The 20,405-nt window shown below is 48.6% G+C and overlaps 1 protein-coding gene across 7 annotated transcripts in view; it reads right to left on the bottom strand.

The window, feature by feature from the left end:
• The window catches only part of LOC135029617 (multidrug and toxin extrusion protein 2-like), a 486,356-nt gene extending 466,364 nt beyond the window's left edge, over positions 1-19,992 (bottom strand). For all 7 annotated transcript variants that reach the window (XR_010225784.1, XM_063953866.1, XM_063953871.1 and 4 more), the window contains exon 1: positions 19,464-19,992. Coding sequence is in view for 6 of the 7 variants with exons in the window: in XM_063953866.1 (XP_063809936.1) it covers positions 19,464-19,631 (168 nt within the window). In the remaining variant the exon portion in view is untranslated. The remainder of the gene's footprint in view (positions 1-19,463) is intronic.
• Between the last annotated feature and the right edge of the window lie 413 nt (positions 19,993-20,405).

The raw sequence follows: 20,405 nt of genomic DNA, 5'->3' as shown, positions 1-20,405 counted from the left end.
AGAGCTACAGTACAGACGATGGGGCCATTTATCATAGATCACATATTCAATGCGATCTGGGTGGGATCATATTGGCTGTATTATCTAGCACATGCAGGGAAGCCCGTCCCGGCGATGTGCTGTGAGGCCAGCCGGGGGTGCTGCACATGTGCAGTCAGCTAAGACCGCACTGCACAGTGGCCACTTCAGGGAAGGGTTCCAGGGGAACCCTATACCCAGCCACCTACTGTATATGATGTGTAGCTCATAGGCTGCAATGGGCTACTACTAGCTTCAGGTGGCAGTAGCTGCAGGTGCCAATATCTGGAATGCTTTGCATTTCAGATATTGGTAAATCTGGCAGCATTGCATCCCACATAGAAACCAATGCGGGATGCGGCTGACGGCGGGAATGGAGGGATTACAGAAGGTATCTCCGAAACTTGCTGTGGTCCCTCCTTCACAGATTCAGGTGTTACCTAATATTTGCGGTTAACCCCCGAAAACACACGTTATAGCCTAAAATATGCAATGATCAATGGGCCCCTAAGTCCTATAAACAACACCTGAGGACACTGAGTATGTACACTATAGACGTTAATAAGTTGTATAAAGCCCTTTGTTGACAAAAAAGTAAATGTACTCTACTACTTAATACTTTACTGCACATAATAATATAATTAACATAATAGATCACAATTCCAGCTATCACATGCATTAAGAGTTACATGAATAAAACACAAGGCGTCTTAAGCAAACAGATATGTACAGACGAGGCTGACGTTAGCTTCTTATTTGGCCAGCTTCTTATTCACTTCTTATTCAAGCTCCAGCTTCTTATTCAGATCATACAGTTTTACAAGGGTTAATGAGTCTTGGGTCACAAATTTGACACCTGAACTCAACAGAGTAGGGTCCCTTGCATATGACCCACTTGTATTTTACCTGGCCCAACGATGTTTTGGGCATGAAATACACTGGCAAAGTGGGCACAAACACCATATTTTACCATTTTGAATAAGTAGCTGTAGTTTTGCAAGGGTTAACCAGTCTTGGGCCACAAATTTGACACCTGAAATCAACAGAGGGTGGTCACTTACATATGACCCACTTGTATTTTACTTGGCCCAACGCTGTTTTGGGCATGAAATACACTGGCAAAGTGGGCACAAACACCATTTTATAAATTGCCATTTTGAATAAGTAGCTGTAGTTTTGCAAGGGTTAACTAGTCTTGGGCCACAAATTTGACACCTGAAATCAACAAAGCGTGGTCACTTACATATCACCCACTTATATTGTGCTTGGCCCAACGCTGTTTTGGGCATGAAAAACACTGGCAAAGTGGGCACAAACACCATAATTTACCATTTTGAATAAGTAGCTGTAGTTTTGCAAGGGTTAACTAGTCTTGGGTCACAAATTTGACCCCTGAAATCAACAAAGCGTGGTCACTTACATATGACCCACTTGTATTTTGCTTGGCCCAATGCTGTTTTGGGCATGAAATACACTGGCAAAGTGGGCACCAACACCGTTATATAAATTGCCATTTTGAATAAGTAGCTGTAGTTTTGCAAGGGTTAACTAGTGTTGGGCCACAAATATGAGACTTGAAATCGACAGAGAGTGGTCACTTACATATCACCCACCTGTATTCTGCCTTGCCCAACATTGGTTTGGGCATGAAATACGCTGGCAAAGTTGGCCCAAACACCATATTATAATTTACAATTTTGAATAAGTACTGTAGCTTTAGTTTTGCAAGGATTAACTAGTCTTGGGCGACGTGTCGTATTTGATACCAGAAATCAAGGGTTAGATTAGCTCCTTATAGCACAGGGGATTCACAGAGAGCCTATGTTGAGTTAAAGTTGTCTGAATGCAGCTCCTATCCTTGCTTGAAGGAGGCTATACTCAGCAGGATTAGGGTGACAGGTCCCAGCAAAGCCCAAGAATATTATGAGTTGCAGCTGAACCCATCTGAGCCTCCAATGGTCAAACCAGCATAATTGGCCAGACTGAGTAAAACCTGGCTACAGACAGATAAAAACTCTTCTCAGTGGGTAGTGGAAGTGATGGTTCTAGACCAGCCTATACAGGTATTAGACCAGGGGTGGGGAACCTTCGGTCCTCCAGCTGTTGTTGAACTACACATACCAGCATGCCTTGCTACAATTTTGCTATTTGGCCATGCTAATACTGTTGCAGGGCATGCTGGGATGTGTAGTTTAACAACAGCTGGGGGGCCGAAGGTTCCCCATCCCTGTATTAGACCGTGGTGGAAAACACTGGGCCCTGCAGGATGATCACCAGATAATTGATGAGTTAGTAGTCGTGATTGAGAGGTACTTGACCATGGGAAAATTTTATAAAGTCAGGCAAGGGTTACAGCCAGTACCTAAGCCGAGTACCCAGATCCCCATTGTTAAACCAAACAGCCCGTGTCCAGTCATATGTTTTGAGTGCAGGGAGCCCAGTCATGCACAGTGGTACTGCCTAAAGCAGGGTGAGCTAGTGGATTGCAGCTCAGGGAAAACAGCATAACCTGTAGTCAGTATGGCGGCTGGAATTATTTCCCCAGCTGAAACTACCCTGTTTTGTCTTATGGTACAGATTGAAGGCTGGAATATCTGGGCTTTGATTGATACTGGCAGTGAATTGTCTTTCATCTCTGCTAACCTGGTTCTTCCCTGGTCTGGCCAGGTTGTACTTCTGGTAAAGGTGCTATGTATACTTGGGGACATAGAAGAATGCCCACGAGTGCACCTGCCGGTGGTGATTAAAGGAAGACCAGTAAAAATGGTAGTCACAGTAGCTTCCAAACCTCCTTATCCACTAATCCTGGTCCAGGACTTCCCACTGTTGCAGGAGTTTGTTACCTGGCATGACATTGGCAGACAGACAGAGGTTGAGCTGTCCCAGGGGCCAAGATCTACTGGAAGCCAAGGTTGTATGACTGTAAAGCCCTCTCTTGCCAGTGAGATTGAGACACATCGGTCCCTCATTTGTGAAAGAGTGTCTTTGCAGGACTTTAGGCGATATCAACATAAAGATGGCAACTTGTCCAATACATTATAAAATGTGGTAGTGGTAAATGGTAAGGTAAACTCTGCTTTACCACCTGAAGGTGTACCTTACTTTATGTGAAAAACGATTTGTTTTACCTTGTAACTTATTTGCAAGGTAAAAGGGTAGACCAGTTGCTGATTTCCCGAAAACACGAGCAGCTGGTACTGAGGGCGGCTCACGTGCATTTATGGGGTGGCCATTTAGGGGAGGAGAAAACTCTCCAGCATATACAGCTATGGTTCTCCTGGCCAGGCATTCATGCTGCAGTAAAAAAAATATTGTCAGGAATGCCCAGTGTACCAAAAGAATGCACCCCAGACAGAATTTTGGGCGCCCTTGGTTTTCCTGCCTATAATTTCCGTGCCTATTGAGCCAATTTTTATGGCCAGTAGAAAAATCGGATCATGGGCATCAGTGTATATTGGTGGCCATACCACTACATAACATGAAATCTAGCACTATTGTCCGGGAGTTGTTGATGCTGTATACCCATCTAGGAATACCAAAAGAGGGCCTGACCGATTAAGTTACACCTTTTGTGTCTAAATTAATGAAATTCCTGTGTCGCCCATTAAAGGTGGATAGAATTACCACTTCGGTTTACCACCCGCAGACAGAATGCTTGGTCGAATGCTTTAACAGAACCCTTATGCAGATGATGAAAAGGGCAGTGTCACAGGAGAAGCGAGATTGGGACCTACTCTTACCTTAGCTAATACTAATGTTTGCAGCTTGAGAGGCACCCCAAGCCTCTATGGGGTTTAGCCACTTCAAACTACTCTATTGCGCCACTTCTGACAAAACATATGGTATAGGCTCAACAGCATCAAAAACGCAGTCATGACGTTACTGCTGTCAACCGGACCTTTAATAGGGGTGACAAGGTATTGATACTTGTCTAGGTATGGCAGGAAGGTAGAAGGAAAGAGGTACAAGTCTACCATGTGAATTTGTAACTCGCAAAGAAAGTGCCAGTCAGCCCTCTTCAGTGGCCGTAAAAACCCCAGAATGTCAGGTGCTGAGTCCTAGCCAGAAACAAGAAGTGGTAAATTAGTAGCACATTTCCAGGTTGTGTTCTCGGCCCTCCCGGGGAAAACTCAAATCATACAGCATGAATATGTTACTCCACCCGGGGTGGTGATAAAACAAAGGCCATATTGTATATCTGAGGCACAACAGGCAGCAGTAAAACGGGAACTGGCGCTTGGGGATCATAGAGGAGTCAAACAGTGAATGGAATAATCCCACTGTTTTAGAGCCCAAGCCTCTTGGAGCTTTGAGATTCTGTAATGACTTCAGAAAGTTAAATAAAGTTCCTCAGTTTGATTCCTATCCTATGCCCCGGGTTGATGAACTGGTAGAAACTTAGCAATAAGCCAGTATCTCACCACGCTAGATTTATTGAAAGGGGTACTGGCAAATTACTCTGATGGAACCAAAGACAGCCTTCTATACCCCAGTGGGTTTGTTCCAGTATAAAGTCACACTTTCCAAAGGTGGGTGCAGTGTTACAGTCTCTACAGGCACAAGGGTTCACAGCTAACCTGGAGAAGTGTGCCATCATAATTGTGGAGGCAAAGTATCTGGGGTTTATTGTATGCCAAGGGCAAGTTAAACCTCAACCCACAAGGTGGAAGCAGTCCTCACATGGACTAAGCTAAAATGTAAGTCACAACTCAGGACATTCTTTGGTCTGCTGGGCTATTATCGTAGGTTCAAGGGCAGAACTTGCAGTGGTGCAACCGGTGCAATGCACAAGGGCCCCGCCACAATGAAGGGGCCCACAGCCGGAGGCACTACAATGAGTCAGACTGACTCATTACATGCCACCCGCCGGCATGCTGCAAGACGCCGGTTCACCTTAACAGAATGAGGCTGAGCTGGTGTGCAGAGCTGCGGTCTGGCCAGAGGGGGAGGAGGATGCCGTGGAGGAGTCTGGAGAAGGGGCCATCTTCCCTCTCATTCACAGGCAGCCCAGCTGTTTCTTTTGGCTACCGGCGCTGGAACATCACGTGACCATGCGGCTAAACTGTAGAGTAGCTGAGGTAGTGCAGCAGCATTCCTTGTAAGGCGGTCAGGCAGTTGTGTGTTTATTTAGTTTTATTTTATTATACATTTTTCTAATTGTACATTTCATCCTGCAAACTCAGAATCACTGACCTCGAAGAGGCGGAGCCTACATTGAGGCGGGCGGAGATTGGGAGGTGGTGGGCGGGGTTGTTACAGTAATCTGGGCTCTCGGCAAACAGTAATGGTGACTGTGCAGTGACATATAACATACAGCACAGCATAGAGTGACCCCACTAAGGCAGCCAGGCACAAAGTCATGTATTGTCACCCAGGGTGCATGTGCTGCTGCTGGCTGCATGATGCATAGTGTGGGCATCTGTCTCCACAGGCCTTGTGTATCCTTGTACAAAGGAATTGTCCCATCTTTATACAGTGAGAAGCCTCCTGAGTTTTTGTGGGAGTTGGATACAATTGGTCGACAGTTATCATATTGACATTCATTATGTCGACATGAAGAACTGTCAACAAACAGTCCCTTGTGATCTAGCAGTTTCGTACTTTGTACCAGTGGCAGAAGAGCCTTTCTCTGGATCAAATTGCATTGGTGTTGTCTCAGCAATGTTCTGGTGAGTACTATCCCTAATCCTCCCACTAGTAGCTAACCTTAACCTTTCCCCCTCCCCGCAGCCTAACACTAGCCACCCACCCCACCAGTGCCTAACCCCCCCCCCCATGCAGCCTAACCCTAAACTTACCCGTAGTGCCTACTATATTGACGTTACGTGTAAAAGGAGCACTACTGTGTGGTGTAATGTGTACAAGGAGCTCTACTGTGTGGCGTAACCTGTATAAGGGGTACTACTGTGTGGTGTAACGTAAATAAGATGCATTACTGTGTGGTGTAAAGTGTATAAGGGGTACTACTGTGTGGTGAAACATGTATAAGAGGCACTACTGTGTGTTGTAATGTGTACAAGGAGCTCTACTGTGTGTCGTAACATGTATAAGGAGCAGTACTGTGTGGCATAACGTGTATCAGGAGCACATCTACGATCATTTAATCTGACATGCGGGGGGACGCCCAGCACTGGGTTAGTCCGCCCCGCATGACTGGCCCTAGCCCCCCCCACCCCCTCGCACAGGTACAAAACCAATGCACAGTGGCAATGATTTTGTACCTGATAAGTAGCTCCCTGCCAGGCCTCCGTTGTCCCGACCGCGGTTCTTACACCGTTAGCACGCCCCCTCCCGCCCCGTGACCGCCTCTGCCTATCAATCAGGCAGAGGCGATCGTAGCCCTGAGATGCTGATAGCATCTCTCTGGGCTCCCGGGGTGTGCACAAGCAGGGCGCACTCCATAAAGTGATTCAGACTGCGATCGCTACCGCTGCAATGATGCAGTCTGAATTATCCCCTAGGCCCGCAGAGACTGCTTTCCAGAATTGAAGAAAAGCTTTGTGCGCAGAGCCTGTATTGCAAGCTCCTGATTTCAGATGTCAAATTTGTGGCCCAAGACTGGTTAACCCTTGCAAAACTACAGCTACTTATTCAAAATGGTAAAATATGGTGTGTGTGCCCACTTTGCCAGTGTATTTCATGGCCAAAAGAGCGTTGAACCAGGAAAGTACAAGTGGGTCATATGCTAGTGACTACCCTATGTTGATTTCAGGGGTCAATTTTGTGGCCCACGACTAGTTAACCCTTGCAAAACCACAGCTACTTTTTCAAAATAGTAAAATATGGTGTTTGTGGCCACTTTGCCAGTGTATTTCATGCCCAAAACAGCGTTGGGCCAGGCAAAATACAAGTGGGTCATATGTAAGTGACCACCCTCTGTTAATTTCAGGTGTCAAATTTGTGGCCCAAGACTGGTTAACCCTTGCAAAACTACAGATACTTATTCAAAATGCCAATTTATAAAATGGTGTTTGTGCCCACTTTGCCAGTGTATTTCATGCCCAAAACAGCGTTGGGCCAAACAAAAACAGGATTTTGATACCTACCGCTAAATCCTTTTTTCCTAGTCCGTAGAGGATGCTGGGGTCCACTTCATGACCATGGGGTATAGACGGTTCCGCAGGAGCCATGGGCACTCTTAGGACTTTTCAATGGGTGTGAACTGGCTCCTCCCTCTATGCCCCTCCTCCAGACCTCAGTTATAGGAACTGTGCCCAGGGAGACTGACATTTCGAGGAAAGGATTTACTTTAATACTAGTGGTGAGATACATACCAGCTCACACCTCAACCATGCCGCACAACATGGCATTCAACATAAAAAACGCCAACAGGCATGACCCAATTACAGCAACATGCTGAAACTAATAAAACACAACTTGTGTAACTTTAATAACAAAACTGCAGGTAAAGTATGCACTGGGACGGGCGCCCAGCATCCTCTACGGACTAGGAGAAAAGGATTTACCGGTAGGTATCAAAATCATGTTTTCTCATACGTCCTAGAGGATGCTGGGGTCCACTTCATGACCATGAGGTTTAGACCAAAGCTCCAGTACGGGCAGGAGTGCGGATGACCCTGCAGCACCGATTGACTGAACTTGAGGTCTTCATCGGCCAAGGTGTCAAAATTGTAGAATTTTGAAAATGTGTTTGACCCCGACCAAGTAGCGGCTCAGCAAAGTTGCAATGCCGAGACCCCCCGGGCAGCCGCCCAGGATGAGCCCACCTTCCTAGTGGAATGGGCCTTCACCGACGTCGGTAACGGCAATCCAGCCGTAGTATGAGCGTGCTGAATCGTACTTCTGATCCAACGCGCAATAGTCTGCTTGGAAGCAGGACACCCAAGTTTTTTGGGAGCATACAGGACAAACAAAGACTCTGTTTTCCGTATTCGAGCTGTTCTAGTGACATAAAGCCCTAACCACATCTAGAGACTTTGACTCAGTGAACATGTCAGTAACTACTGGCACCACAATAGGTTGGTTTATGTGGAAAGATGACACCACCTTTGGAAGAAAATGTTGACGAGTTCTCAACTCTGCCGTATCTTCATGGAAGATCAGGTAAGGGCTCTTGTGAGACAAGGCCCCCAATTCAGATACCCGCCTTGCGGATGCCAATGCCAAAAGCATCACCACTTTCCAAGTGAGAAACTTCAACTCTATCTCTTGTAGAGGCTCAAACCAATCCGATTAAAGGAACTGCAACACCACGTTAAGGTCCCATGGTGCCACTGGAGGCACAAATGGAGGCTGGATGTGCAGAACCCCTTTCACGAAGGTCTGAACCTCTGGAAGAGAGGCCAATTGTTTTTGAAAGACCACTGACAAGGCCGAAATCTGGACCTTGATTGATCCCAATCGGAGGCCCGCCTCCACACCAGCCTGCAGAAAATGGAGAGAACGTCCCAACTGAAACTCTTCCGTAGGAGCCTTCTTGGATTCACACCAAGACACATATTTTCTCCAAATACGGTGGTAATGTTTCGACGTTACTCCTTTCCTGGCCTGAATAAGGGTGGGGATTACTTCCTTGGGAATACCCTTTCGGGCTAGGATCCGATGCTCAACAGCCATGCCGTCAAACGTAACCACGGTAAGTCTTGATACACGCACGGCCCCTGCTGCAACAGGTCCTCGCGAAGAGGAAGAGGCCGAGGATCTACTATGAGCAACTCCTGAAGATCTGGGTACCAAGCCCTCCTTGACCAGTCTGGGGCAATGAAGATTGCTCAAACTCTTGTTCTTCTTATGATCTTGAGCACTTTTGGGATCAGAGGAAGTGGAGGGAAGACATACACCGTCTGGAACACCCACTGGGCCACCAGCGCATCCACTGCTATTGCTTGAGGGTCTCTCGACCTGGAACAATATTTCTGAAGCTTCTTGTTGAGACAAGATGCCATCATGTCTACTTGAGGAACTCCCCAAAGACTTGTCACCTCTGCAAAGACTTCTTGGTGGAGGCCTCACTCTCCTGGATGGAGATCGTGTCTGCTGAGGAAGTCTGCTTCCCAGTTGTCTACTCCCGGAATGAAAATTGCCGACAGAGCCTTTACATGTCTTTCTGCCCAGAGGAGGATCTTTGTCACCTCTGCCATCACCGCTCTGCTTTTCATTCCGCCCTGCCTGTTTATGTACGCGACTGCTGTTACACTGTCCGACTGGAGCTGCACGGGATGATCTTGAAGAAGATGTGCCGCTTGTTGAAGGCTGTTGTAAATGGCTCTCAATTCCACCACGTTTATGTGAAGGCAGGCTTCCTGACTTGACCATTTTCCCTGGAAGCTTTCTCCCTGAGTGACAGCTCCCCAGCCTCGGAGACTTGCATCCGTGGTTACCAGGAGCCAGTCCTGAATCCCGAACCTGCGTCCCTCTAGTAGGTGAGAACTGTGTAGCCACCACAGGAGCGAAATCCTGCCTTTTGACGACAGGATTATCTTCCGATGCATGTAAAGGTGGGATCTCGACCACTTGTCCAACAGGTCCCACTGGAATACTCTGGCATGGAAACTGCCAAACTGTATGGCCTCGTAAGCCGCCACCATCTTCCCCAACAACCGAATGCACTGATGGATCGACACACTTGATGGTTTCAATATTTGTTTTACCATTTTCTGGATTTCCAGAGCCTTTTCCACCGGAAGACAAACTCTTTGAACTTCTGTGTCCAGAATCATCTTGAGTAAAGACAATCTTGTCATCGGTTCCAACTGTGACTTTGGATAATTTATGATCCAACCATGCTGTTGAAGTATTGACGGGGAGAGTGTGATGTTTTGTAACAACTGCTCCCTGGATCTCGCCTTTATCAGGAGATCGTCTAGATAAGGAATTATATTGACTCCTTTTTGACGCAGGAGAACCATCATCTCCCCTATCACCTTGGTGAATACCCTTGGCGCCGTGGAGAGACTGAAAGGTAATGTCTGGAATTGGTAATGGCAATCCTGAACCGCGAATCTCAGATAAGCCTGGTGAGGAGGATAAATGGTAACATGAAGGTAAGCATCCTTTATGTCTGCAGACACCATGTAGTCCCCCCCCTCCAGACTGGAAATCACTGCCCTCAGTGATTCCATTTTGAACTTGAATCGTTTCAAGTAGAGATTCAGATTTTTTAGGTTTAGGATCGGTCTGACCGAGCCGTCCGGCTTCGGAACTACAAAAAGGCTTGAATAAAACCCCTCCCCTTGTTGTGACAAAGGTACCAGGACTATGACCTGATCCTGACATAATTTTTGGATTGCCGCTGTTACTGCTTCCCTTTCTGGAAGAGAAGCTGGCAAGGTCGATTTGAAAAATCGGCATGGGGGAACGTCTTGAAACTCCAGCTTGTATCCCTGGGACACTATTTGCAACACCCAGGGATCCAGGCCAGACAGAATCCAACCTTGGCTGAACAGTTTGAGACGTGCACCCACCCGAGCGGCCTCCCGCAAAGGAGCCCCATCGTCATGCTGAAGATTTGGCAGAAGTAGGGGTAGACTTCTGCTCCTGGGAACCTGAAGTCGTTGTGGACTTCTTTCCCTTTCCCCTTGCCCTACCTGCAAAGAAGGGGGAACCTCTCGCTTTTTTGTATTTATTGGGCCGAAAGGACTGCATGTGCGGGTGATATGTCTTTTTTGCCGGTGCAGGGTAAAAATGTCGACTTACCTGTGGTAGCCGCCGAGACTAACGCATCCAGTCCATCGCCAAATAAGGCCTCACCTTTATATGGGAGAGCGTCCATATTTCTTTTGGAATCTGTATCCGCGTTCCACTGGCGAATCCACAACGCCCGCCGAGCCGATACTGCAATGGTAGCGGCTTGTGAACTCAAGAGTCCAATATCTTTCATCGCTTCTAGCATGCATGCGGCAGCGTCTTTGATATTCCCTAACTTAAGGTGTATCTCATCTTTATCAATCGTGTCAATTTCTGATGACACGCTTTCTGACCATTTTTCAATAGCGCGACTTACCCGCGCGCAAGCAATGGTGGGCCTGAGCAGCGTACCATTGGCAACATAAATGGATTTCAATGTAGTTTCCATCTTTCGGTCTGCCGGCTCTTTTAGTGAAGCCGTGCCAGGTGCAGGGAGAATTACCTTCTTTGTCAACCTGGACAGTGCCCTGTCTAACACAGGGGGTGATTCCCATTTTTTCCTGTCCTCCACCGGGAAAGGATAAGCTATCTGAATTCTCTTGGGAATACGAAATTTCATTTCGGGATTCACCCACATCCCTTCAAAGAGAGTATTAAGCTTGTGGGAAGGAGGGAAGGTGACCTTGGATTTCTTTTCTTTATAGAAATAAGCCTTCTCCTGAGGTACAGGAGTGGCTTCCATGACTTCCAGAACTTCCCTTATAGCTACAATCATATATTGTATATTTTTTGCCAATTTATTATCTATTTCTCTGTAGTCACTATCGTCGACACAAGAATCAGTGTCCGTGTCGGTATCAGTATTCACAATATTCGCAAATGGTCTCTTATGTGACCCAGAGGGGTCGCCTGCGGATGGAAGAACAGAGCCCTGAAAAATCACATCTTCCACAGATTTTCTCCAGCACTCAGCATGAGATTTAGACTTATCTAATCTTCTATTGATATGATGCATACTATCACGTATTTCTTTTACCCATACAGGCTCTTGGTGTGCCGGCAGCACCACCACATTACACTTCTGTGTCCCTAAAATGCTTTCCTCCGGGGAGGAACTCCCTGCCTCTGACATGTCTTACACACGTGTACAACACACACACACAGACACACTGGGACTTTTAGGGGATAGACCCACAGTAAAATCTGTCAGAGGGACACAGTTTAGGAACAGCCAGTTCTCAACCCCAGCACCAGTATCTAATGCATGTGAACACAGAATGCCCACTGACATGCAGCGCTTTTTACACAGTAAAACACACTTGTAAAGCACCAAATTCGCTTGTGCCCCCCCCCCCCTATTTTGCACCCTGATACTTGTAGTCAGAAGTGAAGGAGGACCAGCGATGTCTCTGCAGTCTGAGGAGAGAGAAAATGGCGCTGAGCAGTGTGCTGGCTGCCTGAGGAAGAAGCTCCGCCCCCGTAATGGCACGTTTTTACCTCAGAGTGTTTTTATAATATTTATACTGGCAGGGGTAGGGCTGTGCCTGGGCATCTTATGACCCCTTTTTGCCAGTTTATAGAGGTGTTTTTGCTGCCCAGGGCGCCCCCCCCCACGCCCTGCACCCTGCAGTGTCTGTGTGTGTGGGCTGCGCTCCCGCCAGCCGCGCTGTACCTCAGCCGTCACTTTACTTGATAGAAGATCTGTCTTCTTCTACTCACCTGTCTTCTGACTTCTGGCTCTGTGAGGGGGGTGACGGCGTGCTGTGGGAGTGAGCATCTAGACACGGCTAGCGTTCAGTACCCTTCAGGAGCTAATGGTGTCCTGTCAGCCAGAAGCAGAGCCATGAAACTCTTCAGGAAGTTGGTTCCTACTTCTGCCCCCTCAGTCCCACGAAGCAGGGAGACTGTTGCCAGCAGTTCTCCCTGAAAATAAAAAAACCTAACATAAGTCTTTTCAGAGAAGCTCAGTAGAGCTCCCCTAGAGTGCATCCAGTCTGCCTGGGCACATTTCTAAAACTGAGGTCTGGAGGAGGGGCATAGAGGGAGGGGCCAGTTCACACCCACTGAAAAGTCTTAAGAGTGCCCATGGCTTCTGCGGAACCGTGTATACCCCATGATCATGAAGTGGACCCCAGCATCCTCTAGGACGTATGAGAAATACAAGTGGGTCATATGTAAGTGACCACCCTCTGTTGATTTCAGGTGTCAAATTTGTGGCCCAAGACTAGTTAATCCTTGCAAAACCACAGCTACTTATTCAAAATGGCAATTTATAAAATGGTGTTTGTACCCACTTTGCCAGTGTATTTCATGCCCAAAACAGCGTTGGGCCAAACAAAATACAAGTGGGTCTTATGTAAGTGACCACCCTCTGTTGATTTCAGGGGTCAAATTTGTGGCCCAAGATTAGTTATCCCTTGCAAAACTACAGCTACTTATTCAAAATGGTAAAATATGGTGTGTGTGCCCACTTTGCCAGTGTATTTCATGCCCAAAACAGCGTTGGGCCAGTCAAAATACAAGTGGGTCATATGTAAGTGACCACGCTATGTTGATTTCAGGTGTCAAATTTGTGGCCCAATGCTAGCTAACCCTTGCAAAAATAAGATTTTACTTACCGATAAATCTATTTCTCGTAGTCCGTAGTGGATGCTGGGACTCCGTCAGGACCATGGGGATTAGCGGCTCCGCAGGAGACAGGGCACAAAAATAAAAGCTTTAGGACTAGGTGGTGTGCACTGGCTCCTCCCCCTATGACCCTCCTCCAAGCCTCAGTTAGGATACTGTGCCCGGACGAGCGTACACAATAAGGAAGGATTTTGAATCCCGGGTAAGACTCATACCAGCCACACCAATCACACCGTACAACTCGTGATCTGAACCCAGTTAACAGTATGATAACCGTAGGAGCCTCTGAACAGACGGCTCACAACAATAACAACCCGATTTTTTTGTAACAATAACTATGTACAAGTATTGCAGACAATCCGCACTTGGGATGGGCGCCCAGCATCCACTACGGACTACGAGAAATAGATTTATCGGTAAGTAAAATCTTATTTTCTCTGACGTCCTAGTGGATGCTGGGACTCCGTCAGGACCATGGGGATTATACCAAAGCTCCCAAACGGGCGAGAGAGTGCGGATGACTCTGCAGCACCGAATGAGAGAACTCCAGGTCCTCTTTAGCCAGGGTATCAAATTTGTAGAATTTTACAAACGTGTTCTCCCCCGACCACGTAGCTGCTCGGCAGAGTTGTAATGCCGAGACCCCTCGGGCAGCCGCCCAAGATGAGCCCACCTTCCTTGTGGAATGGGCCTTGATAGATTTAGGCTGTGGCAGGCCTGCCACAGAATGTGCAAGTTGAATTGTGCTACAAATCCAACGAGCAATCGTCTGCTTAGAAGCAGGAGCACCCAGCTTGTTGGGTGCATACAGTATAAACAGCGAGTCAGATTTTCTGACTCCAGCCGTCCTTGAAATATATATTTTCAATGCCCTGACAACGTCCAGCAACTTGGAATCCTCCAAATCGCTAGTAGCCGCAGGCACCACAATAGGCTGGTTCAGGTGAAACGCTGAAACCACCTTAGGCAGAAACTGAGGACGCGTCCGCAGTTCTGCCCTGTCCGAATGGAAAATCAGATATGGGCTTTTATACGATAAAGCCGCCAATTCTGACACTCTCCTGGCTGAAGCCAGGGCCAGTAGCATGGTTACTTTCCATGTAAGATATTTCAAATCCACCGATTTGAGTGGCTCAAACCAATGGGATTTGAGAAAATCCAAAACTACATTAAGATCCCACGGAGCCACTGGGGGCACAACCGGGGGCTGTATATGTAGTACTCCTTTTACAAAAGTCTGGACTTCAGGAACTGAAGCCAATTCTTTCTGGAAGAAAATCGACAGGGCCGAAATTTGAACCTTAATGGACCCTAATTTGAGGCCCATAGACAATCCTGTTTGCAGGAAATGTAGGAATCGACCCAGTTGAAATTCCTCCGTCGGGGCCTTCCTGGCCTCACACCACGCAACATATTTTCTCCAAATGCGGTGATAATGTTGTGCAGTCACCTCCTTCCTGGCTTTTACCAGGGTAGGGATGACCTCTTCCGGAATGCCTTTTTCCCTTAGAATTCGGCGTTCAACCGCCATGCCGTCAAACGCAGCCGCGGTAAGTCTTGGAATAGACACGGTCCCTGCTGAAGCAGGTCCCGTCTTAGAGGTAGAGGCCACGGATCTTCCGTGAGCATCTCCTGAAGTTCCGGGTACCAAGTTCTTCTTGGCCAATCCGGAGCCACGAGTATCGTTCTTACTCCCCTTTGCCGTATAATTCTCAGTACTTTTGGTATGAGAGGCAGAGGAGGAAACACATACACTGACTGGAACACCCACGGTGTTACCAGAGCGTCCACAGCTATTGCCTGAGGGTCTCTTGACCTGGCGCAATACCTGTCCAGTTTTTTGTTGAGGCGGGACGCCATCATATCCACCTTTGGTTTTTCCCAACGGTTCACAATCATGTGGAAGACTTCTGGATGAAGTCCCCACTCTCCCGGGTGTAGATCGTGTCTGCTGAGGAAGTCCGCTTCCCAGTTGTCCACTCCCGGAATGAACACTGCTGACAGTGCTATCACATGATCTTCCGCCCAGCGAAGAATCCTTGCAGCTTCTGCCATTGCCCTCCTGCTTCTTGTGCCGCCCTGTCTGTTTACGTGGGCGACTGCCGTGATGTTGTCCGACTGGATCAACACCGGCTGACCCTGAAGCAGGGGTTTTGCCAGGCTTAGAGCATTGTAAATCGCTCTTAGCTCCAGTATATTTATGTGAAGAGACATCTCCAGGCTTGACCACACTCCCTGGAAGTTTCTTCCCTGTGTGACCGCTCCCCAGCCTCTCAGACTGGCATCCGTGGTCACCAGGACCCAGTCCTGTATGCCGAATCTGCGGCCCTCTAACAGATGAGCACTCTGCAACCACCACAGAAGAGACACCCTTGTCCGTGGAGACAAAGTTATCCGCTGATGCATCTGCAGATGCGATCCGGACCATTTGTCCAGCAGATCCCACTGAAAAGTTCGTGCGTGGAATCTGCCGAATGGAATCGCTTCGTAAGAAGCCACCATTTTTCCCAGGACTCTTGTGCATTGATGCACAGACACTTTTCCTGGTTTTAGGAGGTTCCTGACAAGTTCGGATAACTCCCTGGCTTTCTCCTCCGGAAGAAACACCTTTTTCTGAACCGTGTCCAGAATCATTCCCAGGAACAGCAGACGTGTCGTCGGGGTCAATTGAGATTTTGGAAAATTCAGAATCCACCCGTGCTGTTGCAGCACTACTTGGGTTAGTGCTACTACGTCCCCCAGCTGTTCTCTGGACCTTGCCCTTATCAGGAGATCGTCCAAGTAAGGGATAATTAATACGCCTTTTCTTCGCAGAAGAAACATCATTTCGGCCATTACCTTGGTAAAGACCCGAGGTGCCGTGGACAATCCAAACGGCAGCGTCTGAAACTGATAATGACAGTTTTGCACCACGAACCTGAGGTACCCTTGATGTGAAGGGCAAATTGGGACATGCAGGTAAGCATCCTTGATGTCCAGGGACACCATAAAGTCCCCTTCTTCCAGATTCGCTATCACTGCTCTGAGTGACTCCATCTTGAACTTGAATTTTTGTATGTACAGGTTCAAAGATTTCAGATTTAGAATAGGTCTTACCGAGCCGTCCGGCTTCGGTACCACAAATAGTGTGGAATAATACCCCTTTCCCTGTTGTAGGAGGGGTACCTTGACTATCACCTGCTGAGAATACAGCTTGTGAATGGCTTCCAATACCGTCGCCCTGTCTGAGGGAGACGTTGGCAGAGCAGACTTTAGGAACCGGCGAGGGGGAGACTTCTCGAATTCCAACCTGTAACCCTGAGATACTACCTGCAGGATCCAGGGGTCCACCTGTGAGTGAGCCCACTGTGCGCTGAAATTCTTGAGTCGACCCCCCACCGCCCCTGAGTCCGCTTGTAAAGCCCCAACGTCATGCTGAGGGCTTTGCAGAAGCCGGGGAGGGCTTCTGCTCCTGGGAGGGAGCTGCTTGGTGCACTCTCTTACCCTTTCCTTTGCCTCGGGGCAGATATGACTGTCCTTTTGCACGCTTGTTCTTATAGGAACGAAAGGACTGCGGCTGAAAAGACGGTGTCTTTTTCTGTTGGGAGGGGACCTGAGGTAAAAAGGTGGATTTCCCGGCTGTTGCCGTGGCCACCAAATCCGATAGACCGACCCCAAATAATTCCTCCCCTTTATACGGCAATACTTCCATATGCCGTTTGGAATCCGCATCACCTGACCACTGTCGCGTCCATAAACTTCTTCTGGCAGATATGGACATCGCACTTACTCTCGATGCCAGAGTGCAAATATCCCTCTGAGCATCTCGCATATAAAGAAAAGCGGGGGTGATGTATGAAAAACGTCCTAACGGACGTTATGTGTCTGGGGGCGTATCACCACATTATCGTGGTGATACGCCCGCACCCGCCGCCACAATGTATTATTCAGGCCCCTGCCGATGTGGGAGTGCGTTATCTTACCTGTTCAGCGATAGCGCACCTTCCACATCGGCTGGGCTGGTATCGCTGCTGCTGGCTCTCTGCGCATGCGCCCTTTTGCCCTTCGCCCGGCTCGTGCCGCTGGCGGCCGGAGGCGCATGCGCTCGCCGGCGCCGGATGTGTTAGGAAGATCATAGAGGAGGAGGCGTGGGCGGGACTATTGTCCACGAACAATAAAGTTTTTATTTTTAAATTACCTAAAAAAAAAAAAAACCCACTTTTTAGTACCTGCAGTGCTGTAGCGCCAGCCCTGACCTGGCGAAGCGATGGAGGGGACTTAACGAGCGGTGAGTGACAGTCCCGCCGTTAATACATCAGGGAGGCAGCAAAAAGGTATAGGCACAGCGCTCAGGACGAAGCGGGACCATGCACAATGTAAATTCGTTAAAGTGCCGCATCATACATCGTGATGATGCGGTACCAGCAGCAGTTAGCGTGCGCTAATTGCTGAATGCACATAGCGCCCCATCATACATCTGCCCCAGCATCCTTTAATTGCTCTATAGTCAATAAAATACTGTCCCTATCCAGGGTATCAATATTTTCAGTCAGGGAATCCGACCAAACCACCCCAGCACTGCACATCCATGCAGAGGCGATGGCTGGTCGCAGTATAACACCAGTATGAGTGTATATACTTTTCAGGGTAGTTTCCAGCCTCCTATCAGCTGGATCCTTGAGGGCGGCCGTTTCAGGAGACGGTAACGCCACTTGTTTTGATAAGCGTGTGAGTGCCTTATCCACCCTAGGGGGTGTTTCCCAGCGCGCCCTAACCTCTGGCGGGAAAGGATATAATGCCAATAACTTCTTTGAAATTAGCAGTTTTCTATCGGGGTTAACCCACGCTTCATCACACACTTCATTCAATTCCTCTGATTCAGGAAAAACTACAGGTAGTTTTTTCAGACCCCACATAATACCCCTTTTTGTGGTACTTGCAGTATCAGAGATATGCAAAGCCTCCTTCATTGCCGTGATCATATAACGTGTGGCCCTACTGGAAAATACGTTTGTTTCTTCACCGTCGACACTAGATTCGGTGTCCGTGTCTGGGTCTGTGTCGACCGACTGAGGTAAAGGGCGTTTTACAGCCCCTGACGGTGTCTGAGACGCCTGGACAGGTACTAACTGGTTTGCCGGCCGTCTCATGTTGTCAACTGATTTTTGTAACGTGCTGACATTATCACGTAATTCCATAAACAAAGCCATCCATTCCGGTGTCGACTCCCTAGGGGGTGACATCACCATTACCGGCAATTGCTCCGCCTCCACACCAACATCGTCCTCATACATGTCGACACACACGTACCGACACACAGCAGACACACAGGGAATGCTCTTATCGAAGACAGGACCCCACTAGCCCTTTGGGGAGACAGAGGGAGAGTTTGCCAGCACACACCCAAGCGCTATAAATATATAGGAACAACCCTACAGAAGTGTTGTTTCCTTTATAGCAGCTTAATATAACAATATCGCCAAAAAAAGTGCCCCCTCTCTCTGTTTTTTTACCCTGTTTCTGTAGTGCAGTGCAGGGGAGAGTCCTGGGAGCCTTCCTCGCAGCGGAGCTGTGCAGGAAAATGGCGCTGTGTGCTGAGGAGATAGGCCCCGCCCCCTATTTCGGCGGGCTCTTCTCCCGGTGTTTGTGAGACCTGGCAGGGGTTAAATACAGGGGCTATATGTGATGTATTTTTAGCCAGAACAAGGTATTATCATTGCTGCCCAGGGCGCCCCCCCCCCAGCGCCCTGCACCCTCAGTGACCGCTGGTGTGAAGTGTGCTGACAACAATGGCGCACAGCTGCAGTGCTGTGCGCTACCTCATGAAGACTGAAAAGCATCCACTAGGACGTCAGAGAAACTACAGCTACTTATTCAAAATGGTAAAATATGGTGTATGTGCATACTTTGCCAGTGTATTTAATGCCCAAAACAGAGTTGGGACAGGCAAAATACAAGCGGGTCATATGCAAGGGACCCTACTCTGTTGATTTCAGGGGTCAAATTTGTGACCCAAGACTCATTAACCCTTGCAAAACTGAATGATCTGAATAAGAAGCTGGAGCTCGAATAAGAAGTGAATAAGAAGCTAACTTCAGCCTCGTCATGTACAGGTGAAGAATACTGACAGAGATGATGAGGTCAGTGTTACCCCGCAGTGTAATAATGAAAGCAATGAAGATTCGGCAGCTATACCCCCATATCCCGGACAGGGGGTCGCACACACTGTACACACAGTTACGTGGACTTACCACGGGGCCGGCCACCAGGCACTGCTCCCTCACTTCACTCCAGTAGCGGGGCGGCAGCAGCCGGCGCATCAGTGACCGCAGACAGCCGGGCTTCACCCCAGATAACGGCGCACTCTCCGACATCTGCTGCCCGCTCCTCTCTCCGTCTCCCAGCTGCTGCCCTGTCATCCTGCTGCCGCTGCTTCCTCCTACTGTTGCCGCTAGTGACCCACCACCGCCGCCGGGACATGCGGCACAGGAGACAGGCTGCTGCTGTACTGTATTACTGCAGTGCTGCTGCTACAGTACACACGCCCCCTGCCCGTAATAAAACAGAAGGAGGAAGACTCCGGGGATGATAACGGCAGCTACGAATCTGAAGTTACATTCTTCACATGGACTTTAAGCCTGATTCATGTTGACACTAATTCGATGTTCATGCAATTAAGTCATTAAGGTAAATTTACTAAGGGGCCCTATACACTAGCCGACCCGCCACCGAGCTGCCCGACGGCGGATACGGCCGACGAGCGACCCGGCGGCGGGGGGGGGCAGTGACGGGGGGAGTGAAGTTTCTTCACTCCCCCCGTCACGCGGCTGCATTGAAGTGCAGGCAAATATGGACGAGATCGTCCATATTGGCCTGCATGCACAGCCGACGGGAGACCAGCGATGAACGAGCGCGGGGACGCGCATCGTTCATCGCTTAAGTCTCCACACTGAAAGATATGAACGAGTTCTCGTTCATTTATGAACGAGATCGTTCATATCTTTCTAAAAATCGGTCAGTGTGTAGGGCCTATAATGGGCCCTACTCACTGGCCGAGGTGCCCGACGGCCGATACGGCCGACGAGCGACCCGGCGGCGGGGGGGGCAGTGACGGGGGGAGTGAAGCTTCTTCACTCCCCCCGTTACCCGGCTCCATAGACGTGCAGGCAAATATGGACGAGATCGTCCATATT

This window comes from Pseudophryne corroboree, chromosome 2 (assembly GCF_028390025.1).
Source record: "Pseudophryne corroboree isolate aPseCor3 chromosome 2, aPseCor3.hap2, whole genome shotgun sequence".
NCBI lineage: Eukaryota > Metazoa > Chordata > Amphibia > Anura > Myobatrachidae > Pseudophryne > Pseudophryne corroboree.
This window is presented reverse-complemented; position numbering and strand designations above follow the sequence as displayed.